Genomic DNA, 22,207 nt, shown 5'->3' on the forward strand with positions numbered 1-22,207 from the left:
TCATCCCCCTGACCCACTATTTTACCCAAACTGACCAGTGAGACCCCCTGACCACCCTGGGGGGCGGGGCTGTCCATGGACCCATTATCATCCCCCTGACCAACTATTTTTCCAAAAGTGACCAATGAGACCCCCTGACCACCCGGGGGGCGGGGCTGTCCACGGACCCATTATCATCCCCCTGACCCACTATTTTTCCAAAAGTGACCAATGAGACCCCCAGACCACCCGGGGGGGCGGGGCTGTCCACGGACCCATTATCATCCCCCTGACCAACTGTTTTTCCCAAATAGGTTTTTACGCTCTGGGATTTCACGGGCCACGCGTTTGGTGGCCGGGGTGCCCGCCCACACCCTCGAAATGGCATATTTTGAAGGTGAAAAAAAAAGAATGGCAGGAGGTGTCTGCCCTCTTAGTATGTGATAGAGGGGCACCAGGTGTGCAACCGAGTGAAATTTCGGCTCCGTCGGAGCTCGGGGAGCAAAGTTAGAGCACATCCCACGTACGATTTGTACCTTGTATTTACACAGCGGGTCCGTGTACACGACCCTGAAAGGTCCGAACGGCTCCAAATTGACAACAGTAGCTTCTCAGGGGACCCTGAGCCAGGTCCTAAATTTTGGAGGCCCTTGGGGCTTGCTAAGTATTAAAACCTCTGATGAATGTAGCGTTGCACACAGGCCTAAAATGCAGCCTGTCTCATTGATTCCTGTGACAGGCAGAGAGATCTGTTGAAAATAATGAAACATGCTTGTTTACATCCTAGACCTTAGTCCTCTTAGTATGTTGATAAGGGGCTTTTGACATGTCACCGTGTGAAATTTGGGGTCCGTTGGAGCTCAGGGTGCAAAGTTAGAACACGTCCCACTGACCATTTGTACCATTCATTTTCACAGCGGGACTGTGTACATGACTCCGAAAGCTCCAAACGACTCCAAATTGATATCAGTAGCTTCACAGGGACCCCCCTAGTCAGTGGGCAAAGTTTCAAGTCCCAATGGATTCGTTAAGTGCTTAATTGGATGACTAATGAGTGCAATGTGACAAACATTTTCCTCTAATATTTTTCTTGATTTTTTTTAAAGTACTTCCTTAACTCTGAGGGACACACCTTTTTAATATGTTGTTTCTGAGGGCCCAACAATGAAGCATTCGAAGTCCCCAGGTCTGAGCATCAATTTTAACCCCGTACACGAAACCGTTGTAGAATTGCATTGGTTCAATGGGCAAGCGGGACGTCTAGAAAAGGAGGTTCCGAAGAGCGCAGAACCTGGAAATTTCAGATATTTGATCGTCAGGGGCCCCCGATTCAGGTCCTACATTTTGGAGGCCCTGGGGGCTTGCTAAGTATTAAAACCTCTGATGAATGTACTGTTGCACACAGGCCTAAAATGCAGCCTGTCTCATTGATTCCTGTGACAGGCAGAGAGATCTGTTGAAAATAATGAAAAATACTTTTTTACATCCTAGACCTTAGTCCTCTTAGTATGTCGATAAGGGGCTTTTGACGTGTCACCGTGTGAAATTTGGGGTCCGTTGGAGCTCAGGGTGCAACGTTAGAACACGTCCCACTGACCATTTGTACCATTCATTTTCACAGCGGGACCGTGTACACGACTCCGAAAGCTCCAAACGACTCCAAATTGATATCAGTAGCTTCACAGGGACCCCCCTAGTCAGTGGGCAAAGTTTCAAGTCCCAATGGCTTTGTTAAGTGCTTAATTGGATGACTAATGTGTGTAATGTGACAATAATTTTCCTCTAATATTTTTCTTGATTTTTTTTAAAGTACTTCCTTAACTCTGAGGGACACACCTTTTTAATATGTTGTTTCTGAGGGCCCAACAATGAAGCATTCGAAGCCCCCAGGTCTGAGCATCAATTTTAACCCCGTACACGAAACCGCTGTAGAATTGCATTGGTTCAATGGGCAAGTGGGATTTCTTGTAAAAAGAGGTCAAAAGGTCGCAGGACCTCGAAATTTGGGACATTTGATTTATTGACACATATATATTGATAAAATGTGGACAATTACATAAACACGCCCCTTTCAGCCAATTTGTATTTAATTAATTTTTGCTAACTACCGATTTGAAAGACATCAATTCTACACACGTGTACCAAATATCAAGTCAATTGGAGCTACGGTTCAGGAGAAGAAGAGTTTTGAATGTTTTCCCAAATTTTCACTGTACAGGAAAATCCATCATGCCGGAAGTTATAGGTCCTTGAGGCTTTTTTGTTCCCCGTGAGAAATGAGGCATGTACACCAAGTTTCAGAAGATTTGGACAAATAGGGTGGAAATGACATCACTTTGAAAATGTTTATTTTGGGCGTGGCCTGTAGCGCCACCTATGAGCGAATGTGGGCCATTCTTGGTGTGGGGGTACCCGTTGGCATGTAGTATCAATGTGGCAATTTATACAGGTATAAAGGCGGGGAAATGCATCTGTTTCATTCAGAAAATTTTCTTCAGAGCTGATGGAGCAGCGAGTCACACACACCTGTTCCTCTTACCTCTGGTCGATCTGCTGTTGGATCTACGGTGCACATCAGCAGCTTTCTCCTTCTCTGCACTGCAGTGTGGTTTGCCCCTGGGCACTTCGCCAGTGCAAACTTAAAAGAGTTTAAAAGATTTATTTTCTCCTGAAAAGGGCGTTGAACGTCCTTTTCAGGACGCGTCTTTATAAAGATGCCCTTCCGCCCCTGTGTAGTTCCTGGATGTGGTAGAGTGCTCTCTGCTTCAGACGGCCACAGGCACTGTCTCACGTGTATGGGCTGGGATCACACAGAGGCAGCATTTGTGGATGGTTCATGTTCTCACTATAAGAACATGACCATGGCAACGTTGCGGACGTGGCTTTCCTTCAACCGAAGGAACGCCACTCCAGCCGCTCCCGAGTCACTCCTTCTTCCCACGAGATTGAGGATGATGCGGCTGGCAATGGAGGCGATTTGGGGGTGGCAGCGGGCTCGGTTTCACCGGGTACGTCCCCGCAAACCTCCCGTCCCCCAGCACGCTCGTTGACTTCCGTCCGGGCTCGAGGCAACATCGGCTCGCCTCACAGCCATCCTCTAGAGCCCCCCTAGCTGGATGAGCTCGCCGCTGCATCGGAGAGCGATCCTGCATCTGACACGGATGACTCGTCTGGGCTGCATGCCGATTCCACAGGTGGATAGGGCGGTTCTGTTCCACCTATGCCCAGAGAATGCCACCACCTGGCGGGGTCGCCTTGTGCTCCCTTCCAAAGCCTGTAGGACAACGTCGTCATTGACCAACAAAGCCTATAGCACCACCAGACAGGCCGCTTCCGCCCTGCATGCCATGGCCCACCTGCAAGTCCACAAGGCCAAGGCACTTAAAGACCTGCACGATGGTAGTCCTGATCACGACGTAATGCAGGAAATGCGCTCAGCAACCGATCTCGCCCTCAGGGCCGCGAAGGCCACAGTGCAGTCACTCGGGCAGGCGATGGCCACACTTGTGGTCCAGGAACGTCATCTGTGGCTGAACTTGTTCGAGATGCGTGAGACGGACAAGACACGCTTCCTCGACGCGCCGGTCTTCCAGTTCGGCCTCTTCGGCGACACCGTCGAGGACTTTGCCAAGCAGTTCTCCACTGTGAACAAGCAGACGGAGGCCATTTCACATATCCTGCCCCGCTGCAACCCTGCCGCCACGGGCTAAGCCCCGTCTGCTCAACCAGGGTGTCCTTCCCTGGGTCGATCGTCTCAGGTGTGCCTGGGAGCCTTACAGGTCCTCGAGGGGGTCCATGAGATGGGGGGGTGTGTGCTTCCTGCGGGGTGCTCGACGCGGGGGCCGAGAGCTGGGCCCAGGTTGAGGTGGAGCAACATGTTTCTTAGCCGCCGAAACGTCCATTCTGGAGCTGGTAAGAAGACCACTCCGTCCCCCGGTGGAGGGCCGGGAGGAGAATCCTTGTTTGAGTTTATTTCATTTGCCGCACCCCTCAGAACCCACATTGTCAATAAAAGAGCTATTTCCTTTGTCTCTGGGTCACCTGGCCCGCAAATGCTGTTCTCACGGCACTCTGCCACCAGACCTCAACAGTCCCCTGGACACGGACCCCCCGCCTCCAGCCAAGCCACGACTGTCCCCCGGCCGGCCGGTTCTGACGAGTCTAGAGGACCCCGTTGCTGGACCTCCTCCTCAGTCATTAACCCACCCCCTGCCTGGTGTGCGGAGCAAGGAGACTCTGCACCAGAGCCTTGGGACGCACTTTCGCCTCCCGACGCCGTACTACCTGCTCCGCCCTGCTGCCATGCCCCACCGAGTATGTCAAAAATAATCGTCCCTTACGACCGATCTTGGACTTGCGAGTTTTCAACCGGGCCTTACACAAACTCCTGTTCAAAATGCTCACGCAGGAACATATTTTAACTTGAGTCCGGCATCTAGATTGGTTCGCAGCGGTAGACCTGAAGGACGCGTACTTCCACGTCTCAATACTGCCTCGACATCGACCCTTTCTACGGTTCGCGTTCGACGGCCAGGCATATCGGTACAAGGCCCTCCCCTTCGGCATGTCCCTGTCCCCTCGCGTCTTTACGAAGGTCGCAGAGGCAGCCCTTGCCCCGCTCCGAGAAACCGGCATTCGCATACTCAACTACCTCGACGACTGGCTCATCCTGGCCCACACCCGAGAGTTACTATGTGCCCACAGGGACAAGGTGCCATTTAGGGCTTCAGGTCAACTGGGAAAAGTGCAAGCTCACCCCGGTTCAGAGCATCTCTTTTCTCGGCATTGAGTTAGACTCAGTCTCAATGTCAGTGCGCCTCACCAACGAGCGCGCGCAGTCAGTGCGGAAATGCCTCGCCACCTTCAGGCCAGGCACAACAGTCCCTTTAAAACTTTTCCAGAAGCTCCTGGGGCATATGGCATCCTCTGCGGCGGTCGTGCCACTGGGGTTGATGCATATGAGACTGCTTCAGCACTGGCTACAGACTCGAGTCCCGAGACGAGCATGGCCGTTTGAAGGTCACCCCCGCCTGCTGCCGAGCATTCAGACCCTGGACAGACCTCTGCTTTCTGCGGGCAGGAGTCCCCTTGCAGCAGGTGTCCCGACGCTTCCTGGTCACAAGTGACGACTCCAGATTAGGCAGCGCCGTGTGCTCTGGAACATCAACTGCCTGGAGTTGCTGACTGTTTTCTTTGCTCTGCGGAGGTTTCTCCAGCTAATTTAGGGCAAACACGTCTTGATCAAATCAGACCGCACCACCGCGGTGGCGTACATAAATAGCCAAGGCGGCGTGTGCTCCCGCCACATGTCACAACTGGCCCATCATCTCCTCCTTCGTGCCCCTCGCTGCGTGCCACTCACATCCCCGGCAACCTCAATGTGGTAGCAGAAGCGCTATTACGACAACGCTTGCCCAGTGGAGAATGGAGGCTTCACCCCCAGTTGATCCAGCTGATTTGGGAATGGTTCGGCAAGGCTCAGGTAGACCTGTTTGCCTCCCGAGAAACCGCCCACTGCCCGCTCCGGTATGTCCAAACAGAGGCTCCCCTAGGGGCAGACGCACTGACACACAGCTGGCCCAAGGGGCTGCGCAAGTACGCATTTCCCCCAGTGAGCCTTCTTGCACAGGTGTTATGCAAGGTCTGGGAGGATGAGGAACAAGTCACTCTAGTGGCTTCCTACTGGCCCACTTGGGCTTGGTTCTCGAACCTCCTACTCCTTGTGACAGCCCCTCCCTGGCAAATTCCCCTGACAAAAGACCTTCTCTCTCAGGGATGGGGCACGCTCTGGCATCCGCATCCAGACCTCTGGAACCTCCATGTCTGGCCCCTGGGCGGGATGCAGAAGATCTAGCTGATCTACCACCTGTTGTTGTAGACATGATCAACCAAGCCAGAGCCCCTTCTACCAGGCAACTTTACGCCCTGAAGTGGCATTTGTTTGCGAATTGGTGTTCTTCCCGGGCTGAAGACCCACAGATGTGCGCAGTCACGTTGATGCTCTCCTTCCTGTAGGAGAGGTTGGAGGGGAGGCTGTCCCCGTCCACCTTGAAGGTGTATGTAGCTGCTATCGCGGCCCACCACAACGCAGTAGACGGCAAGTCTTTGAGTAAGCACGACTTGATTATCAGGTTCCTAAGAGGTGCCCGGAGGTTAAATCCCTCCCGGCCATGTCTGTTCCCCTCCTGGGATCTCTCAGTGGTCCTCTCGGGCCTTCAGAGATCCCCCTTTGAGCCGCTAGAATCAGTTGGACTCAGGATAGTCTCTCTAAAGACGGCCCTGCTGATCGCGCTTGCCTCCATCACGAGGGTCGGGGACCTGCAGGCATTCTCTATCAGCGACACCTGCCTGGAGTTCGGTCTGGCAGACACACATGTGATGACCAAAGCAGTCAAAATTTGACACCAAAACAACAGTGTCCACGACATCCACAGGATCTGTCGAATTTGGCTTTTTTTGTTAATCTTCTCTTCACATGTGCTGGGACCCCAATAAATACCACTTGTGGCTACATGATTTTTATTAAAACTGTGCCAATTTTGTTTATTGCATTTTTTGAATTTATTATGTGCACAAATATTTAATACTTAATATTTATTTTATAATCATAAAAAAGCATGCATATCTTGACTTTGTTTTACTTTTGTAACTCACATAGACAAATAGAAAATGCAGGACCAGCAAAAAAACATTATTGGAGTTAATAGTTTGGAAAAAATGTCACCTCATTCAGGCAGAATTATTTTTATACAGATTTGTATACATGAATAAAACTCCAGTATCAACTTCATGCATGATTTAATAACCAATATTGGAGTAAAACAAAATGAAGCATATGATCATTACAAATTACAAGGTTTTATATATAGCCATAATGATTGCAAATAGGCTAGCCTATGTAAAAAAGGGTATTGTGTTTTGTATTGAGGATCTACACTGTACACAATGTTTTGTCAGGTAACCTTTTCATTGTATTTTTTACCTGTTTTAACCTTACAAACTTTGTTGGTTAATTTGTGTGATCTAATGTAATCAGGTTGATATGGTCATATTAATGTTTTTTTCTTTTCTTTTTTTTGTTAGGAAAAAAATACATCTAATTTAGATTTGACCACATAATGATCATTTTCTCTTTTACCAAACAAAAGTAAGCAGACTAAACATTTTTACATGCAGTACAGTGCAAATGTTTTATGCACTTAGAAAAAATAGTGTGTCTTCATAAATAGTTTCCATTTATCAATTAAAGTAATACAAAGTCCAGTAAACATACTAAAAGCTACATCGATAGTTGGTGTGACCACCTTTGCCTTCAAAACAGCACCAATTCTCCTAAAGACACCTGCACACAGTTCCCTTTACAAAAAGCTTCACTATGATGCTGCACTGCTAAGCACTACGAGGAACAACCCTAATTGTGACCGAGCTGAAATGGTGTGTGTAACATACACACTTCAGACACTCTCGCCGCCCTCGCCAGCCCCCGAAGCAAAACCTCAGGACTATAATTTCTAGTAAGAGAAAACCCTGACGGTCTTGCGCCTAGATTAGGGGGTAGCTCCCCTCGGGACGGGGCGCGTGCTTCACTTCACCCCTCCCGGTACCCCCTCGAAGCCCCTCCATTCCCCCCACCTCCTGGTGTTTCGGGTTGCAGAGGCTTCCGTCAAAATTGGGTGCTTTCGCTGTTCCTGCATTTTATTCAGGACGCGAGACACTCGACAACCCCTCAACAGGAAGTGTTAAAATATAATACCCATCTCAGAGATCCTGGCAACGTGGAAACGTCTGCCAGATATATTCTTTCTGTGGGTCTTATAAGGGCGTCAGGATTTAATTCACTCGCCGCTTTTCCGTGTTTCAACGGCGTGTTCTCACTACCGTAAACCGGATTTCTTTTTTATGTAAAAAAAATTAAAATAACTCAATCTCCTGGTTAAAGGGGCCATGGTATGTGTTCCCCTTCCAGATAGAGAGTTAGGTTATTACACTAAATACTTCCCGTTTCCCATGGAGGGTGAGGGGTGGCGTCTGGCTTAGATCTTAAAGCTTGAACTGCCCTTGGGTGTTCAAGTCCAAGATGATGCCTGTCAGGACGGTCGTGTCTCAATCCCTACAACTCGTTTGGCTGGTCACCATCGATCTTATGACGCACTTCTATACTTCATTTAGAAGTTCTGCCACAACATGGAAAGTTCCTGAGGTTCGCTTCCGGGGGCGATGTCTTCCAGGGTCAGGTTCTTTCACTCGGCCTAGCCCTTTTTACCCGCACATTCACAATGCATGATGTAGCGCTGGCTCGTTGTGACTCCGGGGCATCTGCATTCTAAATTATGCAGACGACTGGCTGATCCTAGCGCAGTTCCAGGAACTGGCAGTTCAGCACAGGGACATCGTCTTAGCTCATCTGTTTCTCTGGGTTTGAGGCTCAACGCCAAGAAAAGCGTCCTCTCTCCCACTCAGAACACTGTCTATCAGGGCATCATATGGAGTTCAATCACAATGTGGGCACAACTGTCTCCCGCTACGATTGAGTCCATTCAGATCACCCTGAGCAAAGTCAGGCTAGGTCAAGGTTGCACTGTTATCAGTATCAATGATTTCCAGGTTTCAGGGCGACTGCGTCCACGGTGATCCCTCTGGACCTTCTGCTCATGAGACTGTTTTTGTTGTGGCCAAAAGCCAGGGGATTTCTTCCAAGGGCCAAAACCCCTAGGCTAAAAAGGGTTAAGCGCCTCAGGCTTCGTTCCCTTTCTATGTGGTTCAGACCCCGGTTTTCTGCCTTGGGTCCCACTCTAGGTGCGTCTTGTTGTCGCAGGCTGCTAACGACAGACGCCTCCCTGACGGGCGGGGTAGCGGCCTTAAGTGGTCGTCCAGCTTAAGGGGATAGGAGGGTCGTCAGCTCGGTTGTCACAGTCACTGTCTCGGGTTGATGGCTGTATTTCTGGCCCTGAAATACCTCCTCCTGAGGCTGCCATGTCTTGGTGCTGGTGGACAATACAGCGGTAGCCTCTTTCATAAATCATCAAGGAGACCCACGTTCTTGTCAGCTGTATTTCTGACACGTCGGATTCTCCTTAAGGCCCAGGGCAAGCTCCTGTCACTCAGGTCAGTTATATCCCTGGATGCCCGTATATGGGAGCAGATTTACGGTCCAGACAGAAAATACCAACGGGGGAGTTAAGAACTCCACCCTAAGGTAGTAGTTGCCCAGAGTTCGCCAGCAAGGGTTTTTGCCTCTTACTGATAGCACCGCGCTGGCCGAACAGGGCTTGGTTCTCGGAGCTAATCGCTTCCCTCGACGGCTTGCCTTGGGTGATTCCGAACAGGAAGGATCTTCTAACTGAGGGACACAGGGCTCTCTCCTGAGGTTATCGAGACCTTTTTAAATGCCGGGCTTTTTCCACTTGGAACAAGTTTGGGTGAGATCTTAGGGCAGAGGAGGACCTCTTCGCCTCTATGAATAGCGCTGGACGTTAAGACACATACATGACCCAGAATGCGTCTGTATGCGTTTCTTTCCCCGGTTTCTCTGCTCCCGGGAGTCTTGGCAATGTTCACCAGCAAGGGTCTTGCCTCCTATTAATGGCGCTGCGCTGGCCGAACAGGATATGTTTCTCGGAGTTAATTCCTCTCCTCGACGGCTCGCCTTCAGAACAGGGAGGACCTTCTCATCCTTGGCCCGAATTGTGAAACCTTTCATGTCTGGCCCCTAAGGGTACCAAAAAAGGGTTTTCCCTTGAGGTTATCGAGACCATTTCAAGTGCTAGGGCTCCCTCCACTTGGAACTGATCTGGGTAGATTTTACAGGGCAGAAGAGGACCTCTTCGCCTCTGTTGATAGCGCAATGTCTCCTCTACTTCTCCCCGAGTCACCCAGTCCCCCTCAGGAGGGGCTGAACGTAGTAACGCAAATGCGCCTGCATGCGTTTCCTTCTACTAAAGTTCTTATTACAGAACCAGCTAACTGCCAGTTTGCTTCAGTTCTGGATTTTCTGTAGAAAGAACTGTTAGCGGGCACTTGCCTCGCCACTACCAGGTTCTATGTGGCCACTGCGGTTTGCCACGGCTTGGTGGGCGGGGTGCCCTCAAAGAGGCATCCTCATTATTGCCCGGGCCTACGAGGCGTGCGGTCAAGCTTCGCCAGTAGGTTTCAGGGCGCACTCTACCAGAGGGCTCTCCTCCTCTAAAACCTTGGCTAGAGGTCTCCCTCTGCAGCAAGTTTGTGATGCGGCAGGTTGTCCTTTCCGCACACATTCATTAGATTTTTATAGTTTGGATGTTCTGCCACTCCGGGCTCTTATGCCCTTGAGTCGACCTCTCAAGCTCATGTCTGGACAAGTTTGTGATGCGGCAGGCTGGTCCTCTCTGCTCACATTCATCAGTTTTTATGACAAGTTTGTGTTGCGATTGGGTTCTCTTCGCACACATTCTTCGAACTTTATGGGTTTGATGCTTTGCTACTCTGGGCTCTTATGCCCTTGAGTCGACATCTCAGCTCATGCCTGAACAAGTTTGTGATGCGGCAGGCTGGTCCTCTCCGCTCAAATTCATCAGTTTTTATGACAAGTTTGTGTTGCGATACGGTTCTCTTTGCACACATTCATCGAACTTTATGGGTTAGATGCTTTGCTACTCCGGGCTCTTATGCCCTTGAGTCGACATCTCAGCCCATGCCTAAACAAGTTTGTGATGCGGCAGGCTGGTCCTCTCCGCACACATTCATCAAATTTTAATGGTTTAGATGTTTATGCTACTCCGGGCTCTTATGCCCTTGAGTCGACATCTCAAGCTCATGTCTGAGACCTCTCGCGTTTTTGTGAGTACACTGCACAACCGTAGGGGTCCGGACAGCCCCAAGTGCGGCGGCGTGGGTATTGCGTTCCCCGTAGCGCTTAGCAGCGCAGCATCATAGTGAAGCTTTTTGTAAAGGGAACGTCTCGGGTTACATGTGTAACCCTTGTTCCCTGAAAAAAGCAGAACGAGATGCTGCGCTGCTTTGCCGCACTGGGACATCCAGGACTGCTCTTCAAAAAGAAGTATCTGACGACACCTGGTGACGTATCCATTTATAGCCTGGCCGCAGGTGCATCTAATGATTACATCAGCCGAGGCTATAAATTCCGGTCAATGTTCATTGACGTGTTACACACACTATTTTGGCTCAATCACAATTAGGGTTGTTCCCCGTAGCGCTTAGCAGCGCAGCATCTCGTTCCACTTTTTTCAGGGAACAAGGGTTACACATGTAACCAGAGACGTGTTTCTTGGTTGTTGGCACATAGGATGTTCCAAGCTTCTTGGAAGTTTTCCAAGAAGCTTGGAACATCCTATGTGCCAACAACCAAGAAACACTGTTCCACAGTTCTTCTATTTATTTAGACTGTCTCAATTACTGTTTCTTCCATGCATTTCCAGACTGGGGAGGTCTTTGGGGGCCATACCATCTGTTCCAGGGCTCCCTGCTCTTCTATTCTAAAATGTTTGCAAAAGGAATGTTTGGAAGTCTAAAATGTATATTTCCTATTGACACATTAAAGCTGAAGTTATACTGTAAATAACCATCTTAAGACAAATATTTGCCCAGTGCACAGTTCTGTATATTATATACAGAGTTCGTAAGTATGGAATATTTATCAAACAACAATACTGCCTTTCATAGTAAATTGTCAAATTGTCAATTGTCTATTAGTCTATGTCTTTCCTGTGACAGGCGGACATGACTCAACTATGCTCAGATCAAAAGAAAACGGAGTGTGAAAATGTAACAGTCCACATTTGTTTGGACAATCAAAAAACTTTGAAGCCATTTTTCTCAGTTTCAGTGTTGGCATAGGCCTAGTTACTGCAAAGCTCCAAATAGACATGTGCAGTTGTAACCTCCGTTAATGCACCTGTATGGCTCTGTACATGGACACACTCCACCTGTGTTTCACGTGGGCCAATTTTCTACAGGGAGAAGTTGTCCTATTAACTGTAAGTATATTAAATAAGTTGATGATATCACAGTTCTTCATGCATTAGTGTGCAGTTGAAAACAGCAAGCTGAGAAAACAAGCCGCAAGATAGAAGCCCCTGCATCATTCAAGTCTCCTGTCTGGGAACTTTCTCTTTTTGTGGTCAATACAGCGATGGTCAAAAAACATTTACAAAACAGGCACTGTTTGAAGATATTGCTTGACGCGAGTGCCGTATACTGGTAATACATCGATGTTTGGTTATTTATTTCCAATGACATCACCAGCTGCAGGTGAGCCCGAAACTGCACACAGACACAATACCTTCCGTCTTTAAACAGGCACTTGCTGTTAGTTCGGACATACACGAAACAAGAACTAAAGCACTCGGGGTGTTCATTGCCAAAGCTATGTTGCCCTTACTCCATTGATAAAGATATTCTGATTAAAACACTCATGATGCGTTACGACATCTCTTCTAACATACATTTTAACAGCAAGTTTATTCCTTCTATAGTGATGTACAACTTCAGAATGTTGACTATATGTTGAGCTGAGTATGAAATGCACTTTATGTTGATGCATCTAGCATAAATGCAGGTATTACGTTTAAATTTTGAGTTAGTAATTAGAGAATAATTTTTTTTTGTTAGTTAAGGATACTAAAGATAATAAACTATGGTTTTATTCAGTAATACTGTAGTAACCATATTGTAACCATGGTTTTACTGTAGTAATATTGTAGTAGCCATGACTGAAGTAACAATGACTGCTGTTCCCACTATTTTCTTGGAAAAAATCTGTTTCTTGTTTCTGTTACCAAATAGAATATATTTATTTTGGATTTGGTAGTCAAATTTATTTTTCTAAACATAACAAATACCGAACTGTACTGAAACCATGACCCTAAAACCTTGATACAAACTGAATCACGAGAAACCGTTATACCTCTAATAACCATCATAACTAATTTTACAGCAGGAAAATGTTCAGTAAATTTAGTAAACTTTAAATTAGAGAGCACTGACTTAGTATAGGGATACCATTGAACTCAGATAGAGATAGTTGACCCCAAAATGAAAGTTCTGTCATCACTTACTCACCTCAGTGTTTTTGCAAACCCATATGACTTATTTTTTTCATTCGTGGAACTACGTGGAATTGAGAAAAGGAGATGTTATGTAAAATGTTATTCTCAGTCACTATTTAATTTCATTTTATGTAAAAAAGATTAAATGAAAAGACGAGTGAAAGTGAATTATGACTGGGACCAATATTCAGCCTAACATCTTTTGTGTTCCACAGAAAAGAGAAATTCCTATAGCTCAACATTTAGTTGAGTAATCATGACAGAATTGTCATTTTTGGGGTGAACTATAATTTTAACTATCTGTTAAAGTACTTTTAAAGATTTTTTACCAAGAACAACAAAATAAATGTAAGTCAGCACATGACTGCATGTCTTGCTGGAAACGAAGGGCTATAATGTAGGTTGTATACTAAACAAAAATTCCATCTGAATAAAAATAGAGGTAAGAATTGAGGAAAGTAGTCCTTTGTAAGATTTAGATGAGCTTATTTTAAAATTTTGGATGTTTTAATATTACAAGTACATTACATCTGCATTTACACATATACACATTTGTTGCATGAAATACACAGCGTAAACACATTTGCCTGATGAACAACTTATGTGATGCATTTTTCAGTTACCATGACAATGTAATGTCAACAAACGACTGAAAAATGTCAATTTAATCAACTTTACAGCTCAGGTTTTAAGGGAAGAATTAATGCGTGCTTTTATAAAATGATCATTTTCACATTTCTGTGTTTAAACCCTCCAAAAATTTAACATTCTTTAAAGACATGAATTCAACCACACAAGTTAAATTAATTACTTTTATGCTGTCTTTATGTCCTTATTGGAGCTTGAAAGGTCTGGACCCCATTGACAAACGTGTGTGGAGAGAAAAAAAGACACATCATACTTTCTTTAAAATATCTTTGTTTGTGTTCCGCATGATGTGAGAAATAGTAGTTTTGGGGAAACTATCCCTTTAAAGATAACATTATTTGTTAATAATGTTATTAATAAAGTTATTAATGTTGTTATAATTTTATTAACAGAGTTAATTTTAATAAACTTAGTTTTGTGAAAGTGTACCTGCTGTGCACCAGGCTTGTCCATTCTGTTTCCTTTCTGTTCTCAGAGAATCTGAGGTTAAGCTGACATTTGACTCAGGGCTTGGGAAACTGCCCCTAAAAGACAAAGACAACAGAACCACAGCATAAGTGGAACAGCATTGGGGTAACATGCAGCATCTGCCATTATTCTTTGTCAGTATTGTAATCTTAGGGTGGTTTCACACTTGGTCCAAACCCAGGTTCAGTTTGGTTTGTTTCCTTCCCCCTGCCCACGCTATTCACATTATAAAATCAATGATACAAGACTGTCAATTGCACATAGTGTGCATCAAACAACAGAAAGCTGGAAGAGACGATGCAGTGTCTTTTTATGTCACATTTTAATGTACTTGGTGTTAAAAGCACTTAATTTCTGATCTTCAAGCTTATCTGAAGCAGAGACAAAAGTTAGAGGAACATTTTAGTTTTAGTTTCAGTAATATTACTATATCAATGATATCTCACAGATGTAACATTTTATTTTTTATTACAAACTGTATTATATTGTGATATTTCATCAACGTATGGCATCATATGTATTCACAGAGTTCTGGGATAAGCCCTGAATATCCACTGACCCTTGAACGGCCCCTGGCTGTGAATCTACGATCTGGGGATATTGTAGCAGACTAGTCATAGAGTTAAAACATCAAACGATGATGAGCTTCATTCCTGTAATGTGTGCTTGGCTTTGTGCCAATTTATTTTGCATAAACTGTTGGCTCAGATGAAAGAGATGTCGTCATAACCTGCAGAAGAGTTTAGCCTCCTCTTGGTTGTTGTAGTTTTGGAGTGATGGCCATTGGTTAACAAGAGAGATTGACAAATCCTTAGACAGCGGATTTGATTCACCTGGAATTAGACTTGTCCTGCAATACAGTTAAGCACACATATTATGGATTTTATTATGTTTCCTTACACTGCAAAGATGGCATAGAATCTGCCTATACCACAAAAAGGTGCAATTACACAGACTGTTAACGCTGCACACAGAAGGCGGCATCAATGCATTTACACAGATGGTACATACAAAACTCTAAAATTATGAAATTAAAATTAAATTTTTAAAAAGAAATTATGACTATAGAAACATGAAAAGATGAATGCAAATTTGAAATTATATAAAGTAAAAGTCAATCATGTGATATGTGTGTGTATGTGTTGCTCTCACAGATGTTCCTGCAGCTCCAGTATAATGTTCTCCAGTTCTCTATTTTCTTTCTGGCTCTGTAGCTGTAGTTCTTGTAGACCTTCTGTTAGTCTCTTATTCTCTGTCTCCACGTTCTTCAACTGAGATTCTCGTAACCTCACCAGTTCCTCAAGATAGCCCTAATCGCACACATAAAACAAATACATCCACTTGACACATTATTTGAAATTACAAGTGGACAATGCTAAATGCACATCCAAAAATGGATTCTAAAACATTTTGTGATCAGATGACTCAAACCATATTGAGGTAGTTTAATTTTAAACTGATGCATCCAATCTGATGCGTCCTGATCAGGAAATTGAGAATCTCCCTCAACTGATAAAATTATGTAAGTATAATTTGATGGCGCTGCAGATGGCCTGTGGAGTGCTCCTAATCTTTTGTTGTTTTTGTTTGTTCGTCCTGCATTTAGTAATCTTTTTCCAATCAGTTTTACCAAGGACGAACTGCTGAACATTCGGCAGCATATACCAAATAATCTTTTACCAGTTTTTGAATACTCTTACACTCGTCTTGACATTTTAGTCGGAGGCGCAGCTTTGCTGTTCAAGAGATGCAGGCGAGGGAGATGAGCAGGTGCGCTGGTCAAGCTCTGTCGGTGAGGCTTTCGAACAGCACTGCTGAGCATTCATCTAGCAAATTTCCACACTCTTCCTAACAAAACGGACAAACTATATTTCCTCAACCATACAATCAAGGACTTTTCAACCTCTGCTGCCTTGTGCTTCACAGAAACCTGGCTGAGTGAAGCCATTCCGTACAGTGCGTTACATCTGCCGGGCTTTCAGCTGTTCAGCAGCAATCGCATTGCCAATTTAACGGTGAAAACTTGAGACGGTGGAACATGCTTTTACATCAATGAAAGTTGGTGTACAGATGTAACAACATTAAAGAAGATGTGCTGTCCTAATTTGGAAACACTCTTTATTAACTGTAAGCCTTTCTACTCACTGCAGGAGTTTTCCTCGTTTATTCTGGTAAGTGTTTATATGGCGCCAAACGCGTATGTGAATGCAACACTGCAACAGCTGGCTGAATACCCAGACTCAGTTACTATTATTCTTGGGGATTTTAAAAGCAAACCTCACACGTGAACTGCCCAAATACAAACAGCACATTACATGCCCCACCAGAGAAATATACTGGATCATTGCTACACAACAATAAAAGATCTATATCGCTCTGTCCCTAGAGCAGCTTTGGGACTCTGACCACTGTCTGGTTCATATTTTTCCAACCTACAGAAAGAAACTAAAATCAGCTAAGCCTGTAGTAAGAGCTATAAAGAGGTGTACCAATGAATCAGAGCTGGAGTGTTTTTGAGGCTGCCGCCACCGATCTGGACGAACTCACAGATACTGTGACATCATATATCAGTTTCTGTGAGGATATATGCATTCCTACTAGTACTTATTTAATGTTCAACAATGACAAACTATGGTTTACAGCAGAGCTCAGGCAGTTTCGTCAGGATGCTTACAGAGGTAGGGATAAAGTATTGTACAATCAGGCCAGGAACACACTGAATAAGGAAATCAGAGTGGCTAAACGATACTCCGAGAAGCTGAAAAACAAGTTTTCAGCTAACAATCCTGCATCAGTTTGGAGTGGCATGAAACAGCTTATGAATTACAGGACTCCTGCCCCCAACCCTGTGGTGGACCAACAACTGGCTGATGACCTGAATGTGTTCTACTGTAGATTTGAAAAGCACAATCTCAAACTCCACTCTGACCTTCACTTCACACAAACACCAACTTCACAGAACCACCAACACCTCCTGCTACTCAAAATGCACTTAAAATCTGTGAAGAGGATGTGTGCCATGTCTTCCGAAAAACAAATGACAAGGAAAGCACAGGTTCCAGATGGTGTTTCACCCGCGTGTATTAGATCCTGTGCTAACCAGCTGGCCCCCATCTTCACACTGATTTTCATTCAGCAATAGCATTCCTGTCCCAAAAAAAACCCCAAAATCACAGGCCTTAATGACTCAAGACCTGTGGCCCTGACATCTGTGGTCATGAAATCATTTGAGAGACTAGTGTTGGCACACCTGAAGGACATCAATGAGCCCATTCTAAATCCCTTTCAATTTGCTTATCGAGCAAACAGGTCTGTGGAGGATGCAGTCAACATGGGATTGCATCATATCCTGCAACATCTGGACAGACCAGGGACATATGCAAGAATCCTTTTTGTGGACTTTAGTCTCGGCTTTCAACACCATCATCCCAGCTATTCTCCAGACTAAACTACACCAGCTCTCTGTTCCCACATCTATCTGTCAGTGGATTACCAGCTTTCTGATGGACAAACAACAGCTTGTGAGAAAAATTCACTTCCAGCACCTATACAATCAGTACTGGTGCTCCCCAAGTATGTGTGCTCTCCCAACTACTCTTCTCCCTCTATACCAATGACTGCATCACCAAGGACCCCTCTGTCAAGCTCCTGAAGTTTGCAGATAACACCTCTGTCATCAGCCTCATCTGAGATGATAATGAGTCTGCATACAGAAGGGAGGTTAAGCAGCTGGCTGTCTGGAGCAGTCAAAACAACCTGGAGCTGAACATTCCCAAAACGGTGGAGATGAATGAGACTTTAGGAGGATCTCCCCATCACTGACCCCCCTCACCATTCTAAACAGCACTGTGGCCGCAGTCCCAGAGTCATTCAGGTTCTTGGGCACTACCATCTCACAGGACCTGAAGTGGGAGACCCACATTGACTCCATTGTGAAAAAGGCCAAGCAGAGGTTGTACTTCTTCACCTGTTGAGGAAGTTCAACATGCCACAGGTGCTGCCGATACAGTTCTACTCGGCAGTTTTTGAGTCTGTCCTCTGCGCTTCAGAAAATGTCAGGTTTGGTTCAGCTATGAAATCGGATATCAGAAGACTACAAAGGACAGTTCGGACTGCTGAGAGGATTATTAGTTGCCCCTTGCCCTCTCTTCAAGGACTGTACACTTTCATATTGAGGAAAAAGGCAGCAAAAATCACTCTGGACCCCACTTACCCTACCCACTACAATTTTGAACTGTTGCCTTCTGGCCGGCACTACAGAGCACTAAGCACCAGAACCATCAGGCACAGGAACAGTTATTTCCTCAGGCTATCTATGTCATGAACAGCTAAAACTGCCCCACTGAGCAATAATTATGTGTAATTCACAGTCAATTATTTTTATATTTATCCAACACATCCAACCTCTTCTGCCATTACATTCCCTTGCACTGTATAACAGATGTGTGTATGTGTGTGTGTGTGCATGCATATATATATATAGTCTTATTGTATTCTATATACACTTTATTTCCTATTACATTTTTATTCCATTTTCTATTCAATTTTGAATTATTTTGTATTATTACCTATGTCTTGTTGCTGTTTTGTATTGTTGTGCATTCTTGTATATACAATATATACTGTATATACAGACTTGGCAATAATGCTGATTCTGATTGGGAAAAAAAACGCTTCGCTTTATCATTCTTAGGGTCGAGTACTGATACAGATTTCCAAATTCAATTACATTCTGATTCACAAGCTTGGATTCGATTTGATTGTATTCCGATTTCAATTCGATTCCAATTTCGATTCACTTGGGTATATTTTAGTTATTGTATGTCCATTTTGTTTACATATAAAGAAATTCTCTCTCAGCTAATGCTGCTAATTATACAGTCTGACTTTTTAACTTAGAACATGATGAAAACATGCATAATTTGCACTAGTTACAAGTATTTACATCGATATGTAAAACAAGTGCTAAAACTTTTAAGAATAGCAGCAGTTCAGTTAGCATCTCACAGATGCTGATCTGTAACATTACATTGAGAGCAAATTTACATGATTTACTTTAATGTCTTTTTTATTGTTTTTTTTTTTTTATCATCAACTGAATATAAAGAGCATAAATAGTTTGAAAAGAGACAATATCAATGACAAATGGGTTGTGTGTATCTCATCTTTGAACACAAATTATGCTTAACTATTCAAACCACATGCAGAGAAAGTATCTCGGTGCTACTTCTTCGCAGACATTTTTATTAACATAGCACTAAATTTGGTTACATATGGGAGTGAATAACTCACATAGCAGAAAATTTTGCATGGAATAAAATATTGATGTTTGAGTTTCAAACATTGATATCCAGGATTAATCAAATGAAGACTGTGATTAATCGGAAAATTTATATTTTTACCCAGCAATAATCATCATGAGGTAACACAATAACGTAGTGATTGATATATATAGTTTTAAAATCAGATACACTCCCCTTGAATTTGAGCGAACAGATGTAAATGCCAATGTGTCTCACCTGACACTGTGATCGGATTACCCTGGATGGATCTTACTTGTGATGGTAAGTCTTATTGTATTGTTGTACACCAACCTTTTGTGCATTGATGATCTTGAATCTCTGCTCCATCTTGCGGCATTTGTTCCTCCAGCTTTCCTCATCTGTGACAAGAGGAATGTATGGATGCTCAACGCTGTCGTCACTGTTACTGCTATCCACACTCTGACCATCCTCATCATCACTGAGATAATCATAACTGAAATACACACAACACAGCACAATGTATTTATAAATCACAGTAAAGTTGTCTATCTAGCAAATATACAGTCAGGTCCATAAATATTGGGACATCGACACAATTCTAATCTTTTTGGCTCTATACACCACCACAATGGATTTGAAATTAAACGAACAAGATGTGCTTTAACTGCAGACCTTCAGCTTCAATTTGAGGGTATTTACATCCAAATCAGGTGAATGGTGTAGGAATTACAACAGTTTGTATATGTGCCTCCCACTTTTTAAGGGACCAAAAGTAATGGGACAGCTTAACAATCATAAATCAAACTTTCACTTTTTAATACTTGGTTGCAAATCCTTTGCAGTCCCAATATTTATGGACCTGACTGTATGCCTAGATGAGGTTTAAAAGAATGATGTGTGATAGTCTTGGAAGCATCAGTAACTGTAAAATGGGTTGAAATTGATGAAGAAATCATGTTCTAATAAAGCTGTTTGTTTTCCAGATAGTATTTCGAATTAAAAACCTAATAATTTTTTTAAAGCTGCACTACATAAATTTGTGCTCTCTAGCAACATCTGTGGTTGAAATTTAAAACTGTAAGCAATTTGCGGGAGAACACTTTAAGTCAGTCCTGTTTCAACACTGCTCATCTGGCGGATGAATCTCATAATTTGAGTTCCCCTTCTGTCACTCACTCAATGTTGTGTCGATGTAGTGACACTAGGGGTCGCTCTTGAAAGCCCCAAAACACCTCAGATCTTTGAGAAAAGGCCAATGAGAATTGGCAAGTGGAATTTGCATGCCACTCCCCCGGACATACGGGTATAAAAGGAGCTGGAAGGCCCACTCTCATTCAGATTTTTTCTTTAAAAATCGTGTTGTGTATCGGTTGTGTATCAATCACCGGTTGTGTATCAATCAGCGAGATGAATTCCACTGCTGTTCCATTCACCTCTGAAAGAAGCATATGCTGTTGGATATACACCGCATTCAAACGGCTTTCTCTCCTCCTGCACGATTAGTGCTGATTACGCCCCTGGTGCTTCGACAGCGCTACTAAAAGTGTATATATTTCTGCAAAGAGAATATTTTCCTCTATTAGAGCAGCACATTGACGTGAATGTCTTTTTAAAGATGCCTTTATGTTTTGCGTTCATGGATGGTTTGTGTTCTCATTGCGAGAACATGACCTTGGCAACGTTGCGGTCGGGGTTTTCCTTCTTCCAGGGGAAAGCCAATCCAGCCACCCCTCGCGCTGCGCCTTCTACCTACGTGTATGAGGCCGGCCCAGCTGGTGTTGGAGGCTGCCACCTTCGGGTCTGCCCGCCCAGTCTGAGGCCAACACAGAGCTGACCATCATGCTTGCCTGGGCTGGCACGAATGTCGGGTTGGACTGGAACACTCCGTACTCTCCTGAGCCCTCACGGCTACATGATTGGTTCCTGGGTTCAGGGCACCACTCACGGCCAGGCCAGGCCCCTCCTCCCTGTCCCTTTCTTCCTGGAAGTGCGCAACGAACTGACAAGGTCACGGAGGGCACCTTTTGCTGCCCGAAACCGACTTCCCTCGACAGCAGGGAAGCCCACATGTATACGGATGTCCCTTGCGGTGCAACTGATCTCGTGTCAGTTCTGTCTTAAGTGCTAAAGGAATCCAAGATGGCGGCGCGGTAGCACGCAGCGGCCACTCCGGATCCACAATGGTGCTATTTTTGTTAAAAAAGCCCGACTTTTGCAACACATGGACATCGGAGCAACCAGTGTTCGTGATCTACCATCGCCAGACACTACTCAAATATAAGACTCATGCAAAAACCAAGCTGCATGATGACCTGCAGGAGGCGCTACGCGTACTCGGCTTGCTGCGGAGACCAGGCCTCCAGCCCTCGGCGTCGCCTGATGCCGGTGGCCGGGGGAGAGGACGTCGTAAGCGGTGTGCGAAAGCGGAAGCGCGGAAAGAGGGCGGGGTCCATGCTAGGCTAAAAACAAACCCTAGCCGGCCGGCTCTCCCGTCTATCCTGCTCTCAAATGTTTGCTCCCTGGACAATAAACTGGACTATATCCGACTCCAGCAGGCTACGCAGCGTGAGTTTAGAGACTGCTGCGTCTTTGTTTTCACGGAGATGTGGCTCAGCGACAGAGTTCGGATGCCGCCATTCAGCTAGACGGGCTCGCCTCGTTTCGTGCCGACAGAAATACAGCTCTCTGCGGTAAGACTCGCGGTGGTGGCTTGTGTGTTTACATCAACACGGAATGGTGCAAGAACTCTATGCTAGTCTCTAGTTACTGTTCATCGCTGTTGGAGCTTGTGACTGTTAGATGCAG

General features: G+C 45.1%; 1 protein-coding gene across 1 annotated transcript in view; it reads right to left on the minus strand.

Moving 5' to 3' along the window:
* rundc3ab (RUN domain containing 3Ab) overlaps window positions 1–22,207 on the minus strand; it is a 51,026-nt gene that overhangs the window by 10,839 nt on the left and 17,980 nt on the right. Inside the window, exons 7-10 of the mRNA XM_052112446.1 lie at window positions 19,733–19,895; window positions 15,291–15,448; window positions 14,869–14,988; window positions 14,100–14,194 (exon numbers count right to left, since the gene is read on the minus strand). Of these exons, the coding sequence (XP_051968406.1) occupies window positions 14,100–14,194; window positions 14,869–14,988; window positions 15,291–15,448; window positions 19,733–19,895 (536 nt within the window). The remainder of the gene's footprint in view (window positions 1–14,099; window positions 14,195–14,868; window positions 14,989–15,290; window positions 15,449–19,732; window positions 19,896–22,207) is intronic.

The sequence above is a fragment of the Xyrauchen texanus genome, chromosome 40 (genome assembly GCF_025860055.1).
Source record: "Xyrauchen texanus isolate HMW12.3.18 chromosome 40, RBS_HiC_50CHRs, whole genome shotgun sequence".
NCBI lineage: Eukaryota > Metazoa > Chordata > Actinopteri > Cypriniformes > Catostomidae > Xyrauchen > Xyrauchen texanus.